Below are 7,974 nucleotides of genomic sequence, written 5' to 3' on the forward strand. Positions count from 1 at the left end.
AATGATCCCAACTGGCGCAGAAAAGCTATTGACCTGCAGTAGCTTATCAATCAATGGAAGACCTACCCCCCCCCCCCCCCCAGCGATTGGTCATTGATTCGTGCTCTGATTGGTCGGATAGGCTGCCACTCAGCTGCTGAAGGTTCGTCTGTGTCCAGGATTTACGCATAGCGACTAATCCTCCGTTTCGGGTTACGGGCGCATTGGATTTGTGTCGCAGAGCCGAGACGCAGAGAGCGCATCTGCTGGAATATTATTTCATCCATCGGGGAAATCAGCTCCTTTCTCCCTCCCCCATAAGCGTGTCAATGGAGTTTCAGTTGCAGTCGTGACTGCTGTCCACCGCCTCTCATTCTGCAGAAGAATCTGCGGTTGAGTTGCCGCAGCATCCATACCACGGCAGCAAACATGGGCACCGTCCTCTCTATATCCCCCGCGTCTAAAAAGGCGTCCATCATGGATGCCAAGGTCGCAGGAGAGGGGCTCAAGAACGACAAGAGCTTGAAGCGCCACTCGATGTTCGTGTCTTTGTCCTGGAAGAAGCTGGTGGCCAATTCGGCAAAGAAGAGCGCCAAGAAAGTCACCCCGAACCCGCTGCCCACCCGCGAACTCGCGTCCAGCCAAGTGGCGCAGCTCAACGGCGAAAACATCAGAAAGACGCACCAAACCGAGGAGAGGAAACCAAAGGCGCCCATCCCGGTCCCGGTGCCCACGGTCCCCACGCAGAAGAGCGACGGCGTGGTCCAAAACGGGAGATTGTCCTCGGTGCAGCGACAACCCAGCAGTTTTTCTCTGCTGTCCCCCAGGCGCATCGTCATCCAGGCGTCCACCGGGGAGCTGCTCCGCTGTTTGGGGGACTTCTTGTGCCGCAGGTGTTACAAGCTGAAAGAGTTAAACAGCGCGGAGGTGATCCTCTGGTTCCGAAACATCGACCGGACTCTTTTGCTGCAGGGCTGGCAGGACATCGGCTTCATCACGCCAGCCAACGTCGTGTTTGTGTACCTGCTGTGCCAAGACGCGGTCACGGACAGCATCAACAGCCCGGCCGAGCTGCAGGGCACCTTCCAGACTTGCCTCTACCTCTCTTACTCCTACATGGGCAACGAGATCTCCTACCCGCTCAAACCCTTCATCATCGACTCCAACAAAGACGTTTTTTGGGAGACGTCGCTCCGGATCATCGAGCGGATGAGTGCCAAAATGTTGCAGCTGAATGCAGACCCGCACTTTTTCACCGAGGTGTTCCAGGACCTGAAGAACCAGCGCGAGTCTAGCGAGTCCAACCTGGACCGCTGACGCTGAAACCAACCGGACGCGTTTATTTTGGAGATTAATGTATAACCGGCGTGGTGTGGAGTGGAGTGGAGTGGAAAGGCCATCGCTGAGGACCTCTCTGAGCTGAAATTGTCTCGTCATTATGTTACACATCTTCAATATGGTGTTTAGGTTACAGTAATCATGCATGCCTATTGTATATTGCTCTCTTTTCTCTTGATCAAAGGATTAACAAGCTCTAAGAGACTCTCGGCTCCATTTTTGTACAGGACTAGCCTAAGGTGAATGAATGCGGGGAGGTAAGGTCTGAGCCAGGACCAGAATAGGTCTGTGAGCGGAGTTATGGAGGCGGAGCTGTCCAAGGTGCTGACCTGTGCAGCCATTTCTGCTTGGGAGACGCTGGGAGTTCTTTTTCCACACCTGGGCCAAGCAGGGCTTAAAGGTACACTTTCAGCACGTAAGCCTAAGCCTTGTTAGTAGTTCATTGTGCTTTTTAAACATCTCATCAGCTGATAGATAAGCTGCTGGACGTGAAACAGAAACAAGAAGCATCTGAGAGAGAAAAACAACAACACGATTGTACACATTAGTGTTTGGGCAACAAACACGCTTTTCATTTGTGAATTTTGACTCATGGGTGGTGTTTTTTTTCAGCTTTAAGCTTCTGTTGAGAAATTTAAAGGCAAGTTATGATTTTTACAACAATACTATTATATTACACTGTAAGAAAGAAAGTGTTGCATTTACCCAAGTTATGTCAACTGGATTCACCAAAACCAGTTATTTAAATTAGAATTACGAATCCATGTTTACTTTTGATGCAATAACTTATAACCACTAGGTGATGTGAAAACAAGTCTCTATCACTCTTTGGAAAGAAAAAGAACTAAAAAGGGGAATTTTATAACCACTAGGTTAACCAGTTGGCATAACTCGGTTAACTAAATTCAGCATTTTCCTTCTTATACAGAGTAGTATGAAGTTGGGTCTGTTTGGGGTTTAACCTGAAAAAGAGGAGCAGAATTAGATTATTTACACGTCGGCTGCCCACTGAATCAACTGGAAACTGAACTGGATGTACAGTTTTCATCAATATGTGCCAACTGTAAGAAAAACAAAAAGGCCTGAAACATTTTGGTTTACATGTACATATCCCACAGTTTTTTTAAATGTCTGATTTAAGAATAGCGATTTCTGATTGTTGTTTGAGCGTCACAAACAAAATACAGCCTCACGGTCAAGTACATTCACGCCCTCTTTTACAAGATACGATCTGAGCCTCAGTTTCATTCACTTTGTTCAGAATTCCAAAACAGAAAATGTAAAAAAATAGATAAACAGATTCCTGTCATTTGCACATGTCATTGCAGTGTCTATAAGCTAAAAGGGATCTGACTGACTTTCAAACCAAATTTAACAGATAAATAATCTTATGGAGTCCTTGTGGTGAATCTGTTGACTGGAAAGAGAATAACGACGCTGCTATTTTGCACAGTTTTGAACAAATGTGGATGTATTTTGCACAGTGGTATAAACCGACGGTGATGTGCCGGCGTTTCCTCTCAGGCGCTGGAATGCTTTGCCATTAGGTTTGCAGTAACCAGCTCTCGCTTTAGAATGATCGTCTGTGACATGAAAACTTTTGTACAGCTCATGTATTTCTCTCTGAATGTCACGTTGAAGGTGATGTGTCGTCTGTGATGTCACACCACTGCTGCATTCACTTCAAAGATCATAACTGTTTAAGGTATCATTGTGAAATAAATCCAAACGTACTTAGGATTTTTTTTCTGTCTTGCCCTCATTTGTTCATTTAAATAAAGTTTTCAGGTTCAAATCTAATGTTTGCACAGATGTTCTTTAGCCAGTGTTTGCTGTACGTCAAGGGATAATTACCGCGGACACCTTCTTATCTATTCTCAACACCCACTAATCCTCAATTCACAATGAGCCCTCAAGACACCGTTATGTAACAGAGAAAAGGTCCATGACGAATGTGCTTACTGGGATGTGCTGAAGGAGGCATCATCGTAGGTTGCTATGTGACTTAAGCTCCTGCAATCTGTTTTGTTGTTGCCATGAAACTAGAACTTAAAAAGAAAACCTTAGATTTATAAACAGGAGCGTTTAAGCTCTAATTCAAAAGTGTAATTGTTTCACATCTCAGAAGATGCTGGAGTTTAACACGGTTTTAGGACATCTGAGCTGACACATATAGGGGTTATTTATGGCATCCTGTCTTTGTGCAGTTCTGTTCCATTTGGGCCAACGTGAAATGGGAACGCATAGAGATGATTTAAATAAGTTTCTCTGCTAGTGTGGCATTTTACTTTTAAAACGTTGTTAACCCTCTGAGGCTCAAAATAAGTTTTGATAAAAGGATTAACAACTAAGTCCTTCAGGGGTACTTCTGGGTTAAAAAATGCCCATGAAATGCGTATGTCGGGTAACCAGGTAGGTAGGTTTTAATGTTGCAAATCTGCAACGCCTGCCTCCACAGGGTTAAAAAGCTTGTGAGTGATTAACTCTTTCACCTCCACACCAAGAAAAAACCAGAAACAATGATATTTTTGGGTCATTAAGGGTGTATAATACACTGCCCATCCCTAATAAAAGGTCACACTAATATTTTATTGGACCGCCTTTAGCTTTGATTACAACACACAGCCACTGTAGCATTGTTTCTGTAAGCTTCTGCAATGTCACCAGATTTACTTCCATCCAGTGTTGCATTAATGTGTCACCAAGATCTTGCATTGATGATGGTGGAGTCTAACTGTTGCACAAGACCTTCTCCAGCACATCCCAAAGATTCTTAATGGGGTTAAGGTCTGGACTCCACGTGTGAAAATGATGTCTCATGCTCCCTGAACCACTCTTTCACTATTTGAGTCTGATGAATCCTGGCATTGTCATCGTGGAATACGCCCGTGCCATCAGGGAAGATGGAATAACCTGGTCATTCAGGATATTCAGGTAGACAGCTGACCTTGTTCTTGGAGCACATCCTGTTGCTGAACCTAGACCTGACCAACTGCAGCAACCCCAGATCATAACACTGCCCCCACATGCTTATGCAGTAGGCTCTAGGCATGATGGGTGCATCACTTCATCTGCCTCTCTTCTTACCCTGATGCACCATCACTCTGGAACAGGGTCCATCTGGACTCATCTGGCCAGTTTTTAATGAAGCGTTGGACAGTTTTTAACCCAGTTTTAGTCGTTTCTGCATCTCCTCAGATGTTTTCTCTGCTTGACCCTTCTCACACAGAATAACATCTTTTCCACGACCACCAGATGTGTCTTTCCACCTGGTTGTTTAAGAAATGAGAAGCAACCAATGGCACCAGTTGGGTTTTTTTTGGGCAGTTATTGAATGTAGTAATAAAACAATTAATTATGACATATACTGATAATTACATTTTCATTTAAATATCTTCATATTTTATAGAATTCATTTTATTTTCTACTTTTTCCACTTATGTTTAGTACACTTTTAAATAAACAACAAACAGCAACTGAACTGTGCTCTCCATGGTTGGCCAGTGAATAAAAGAGTTAAATATGCTACTTTATCAGCATCTTCCTCTTTTATAACGCAGATGAGCAGATTTGCATTGATAAGAATTTCCTCTATGTTTTTATGAATAGGCCACGTGGGTTGGAGGGCTCCTTCATGTGATTGGTTGAAATCTGCTGCAGTCTCAGAACTGTCTGTGGCTCCCCGGCTCTCCCTCTCTCCCCCTCTTGTCTTTACAGGGACACACAGGGTCTATTTACAGAGCGAATCCTGGGGAAGGCAGACAGAAAACAGGAATGAAGACAACGTGACCCAAAAGGAGTGGGAGTGGAAATGTTTCAAGGGCACGCTGAGGCAGAAAGACTTACAAGGGATTTAAGAGTCTAAATAAGATGGTGATAGGTTTCCACACAGTTTAATTACTGGCTTCTAATTTCAGTTCAATGATGAAAGCAATATTAAACTTTTTAGCGTAATTTACAATAAAAATAGAATTTTAAACATCTAATTTAGCCATAAATAACATTTTCTACTTCCTAGATCACTGCTACGTTCGTTCCGGAGCATTTAGTCACATGAAACTTTGAATAATTACACAATTCTCAACCAACGGTGTTAATATAGTTCAGGGAAACAGACTGACTTCATGCATCAGCGTTATGTAACCAACATGAGGACTTTTCAACCACAGAGCTTTTCTGTTTTTTCTATTAACATTCAATCCAGGTCTGCTGCATTTCTGTCTGCCAGCCTGGCCTCTGCGTTCTTCTCCACCGTGTCTCTATAGTAACGAGTAGGTAAGTGAATGAGAGCTGGGAAAGTGAGCTGTGTGGGGCTGAAGCGTGGGCAGGACTGCTGCGCAACACATGAACGCCGCTGCGATCAATAGGAGATGTGCACGCTGCATTAGAAAATCTGTCACTGCAGGCACGTCCCCAACTCCTCCACAGTCAGCCTCCCTGTTTCTGCTCTGAAACTCCTGCAGCTGCTCCTCCTTTTCATCACTAACAGTGATAAAAACAGTAGTTTTATCTATATCGACTGTGAAATTCCACCTTGAGAGATCTTTTCTTTTCTTTCTTTTACATCTGTGAAAGTGTTGGTGATGCTCACAGGACTTGAAAGCATGAAAGTTTGTTATCCAATTCATTCCAGTCACAATTTCAACTTTTAGCAGCTGCAAGAATCCCTGTGAAGCTTTTGCAAATTTGAAAAATAAAAAGAAGATTCTACAAGTTTGACCTTGCAGTAGCCCGTCTACCACAGGGACACAAGGCATGCACTCGCGCGTAGGGACACGGGTCACCACTCAACCTAAACATGCATATTTTGGGCCGGCTGGAGGAAATTAGAGCACTCACCAAAAATCCACCCATGCACGGGGAGAACATGCCAAACTCATTCATTCAGATGAAAATGCTGCTACTTGGATTTGTACCTGCGACCTTCTCACTGCAATGGGACGTTGTTGCCGACTGCACCACCATGCACTCATTATGTTGTGTTACTGCTATTCTGTGCTATGCTATGTCACGTCATTGGCTGATATTTCCATTCATCTATCAAATCCATTATCCTCTGCTTATCCAAGGTCGGGTCGCGGGGCAGCAGCCTAAGCAGAGAGGCCCAGACTTCCCTCTCCCCAGCCACATGTGCCAGGGAATCCTGGGAATCCCAACATGCCCCCAGTCCAGCTGAGAGACATAGTCCCTCCGGAGTGTCCTGGGTCTTCCTTTAGGTCTCGCCTTCCGTCTCAGTTCTGTCTTCACCAGGAGAGATCAGTACAACGCCCGCATCACTGCAGACGCAGCACCTATCTGCCTATCGATCTCGCGCTCCATCATTCCTTCACTCATGAACAAAACCTCGGGATACTTAAAGTCCTCTGCCTGGGGCAGGACCTCATTCCTGACCTGGAGAAGGCATCCTACCCTTTTTCGACTCAGGACCATGGTCTCGGATTTAGAGGAACTGATTCTCATCCCAGCTGCTTCACACTCGGCCGCGAACCGCTCCAGTAAAAGCTGGAGATCACGTTCTGATGAGGCCATCAGGACCATGCCATCTGCAGAAAGCAGAGACCTGATCCTCAGGCCACCTAAATGGATTCTTGCCAAGAAATCATGTCCTTTTACCATCCATACTACGCATTTGGGGCAGCAGTAGCTCAGGTGGTAGAGCGGGTTGCCTCATGATTGGAGGGTCATGAGTTCGATTCCAGCTCCCGCCAGGGGTATCCTGCACTTATGTCCTTGAGCAAGACACTTCACCCAACTTGCCTGTGTTAGTGGTGGTCAGAGGGGGCCGACGGTGCCAAATGGCAGCCTCGTCTCTGTCAGACCTCCCTAGGGCGGCTGTGGCTACAAGTAGCTTACCATCACTAGCAGTGTGTGAATGTGAGAGTGTGTGAAAGCGTCTTTGGGTGTCTAGAAAAGCGCTATATAAGTTCAATGCATTCTTATTATTGTCATAAATGAGTTTGTTACTCATTACATTCTTGTACTTTTCTTTAGAGGCTCCTGTAACAAACGCATCATTCTTCACTTTCCTACCGCCTTAGCTTCTCACATCTCAGTCTGTCTCTTCCACTCTTGCTTCACCTTCTCTCACTTTCTCACTCTCAGGTCTATTTCAGCACCATGTAGGTGTGTTGCTCTAAATTTGCGGAGCCTTTATTGCTTCCTTCTCTTCTTGCAAGAATGAGTCACCGACTGTAATTCTTCACGCACAGTGACTCAAGAACAGCTGACTGCCTTCCTGTTGGTGTGATGCTGGGAACAGAGAAACCTGGTGATTCATAAAGATGTCGCTAGAGGATGGTGGTCATGTTATAAATCTGTGCATAATGTGTTTTCTGTCTTTTGTTTTGAATAGTCTTTACAGCGTGTGGTGCTTCCGGCTCTCTGCAGTCAAAACCACACCGGTGAAAGATAAGACCACCACATGTTGATAATGTTTATCAACAATGCGCGTCTCAATTAGTTTGATTTTCCAGCATAGTTAGAAATAGCAAGTTAGCTGTTTTATGTTTAGACAATAACAGCCGGCAGACATTATGCCATTAAATCGTTTGTGTTTATTATAAGAAAGATGGAGGTTACTGTGCTTGTGTTCACTTTAAATGCTGCAACTGCCTCATGTTGATCTCACCCAGAAGTCAAGGTGATGGTCACGTCCTA

At 44.8% G+C, this 7,974-nt stretch overlaps 1 protein-coding gene across 1 annotated transcript; it reads left to right on the plus strand.

Moving 5' to 3' along the window:
* The first annotated feature begins 202 nt into the window (after nucleotides 1-202).
* Nucleotides 203-1,522, plus strand: cdk5r2b (cyclin dependent kinase 5, regulatory subunit 2b (p39)). Its single transcript, XM_015966761.3, has one exon. It carries the CDS (start codon nucleotides 409-411, stop codon nucleotides 1,294-1,296), a length of 888 nt encoding a protein of 295 aa, XP_015822247.1. The 5' UTR covers nucleotides 203-408; the 3' UTR covers nucleotides 1,297-1,522.
* Nucleotides 1,523-7,974: the final 6,452 nt, after the last annotated feature.

This window comes from Nothobranchius furzeri, chromosome 14, assembly GCF_043380555.1.
Source record: "Nothobranchius furzeri strain GRZ-AD chromosome 14, NfurGRZ-RIMD1, whole genome shotgun sequence".
NCBI lineage: Eukaryota > Metazoa > Chordata > Actinopteri > Cyprinodontiformes > Nothobranchiidae > Nothobranchius > Nothobranchius furzeri.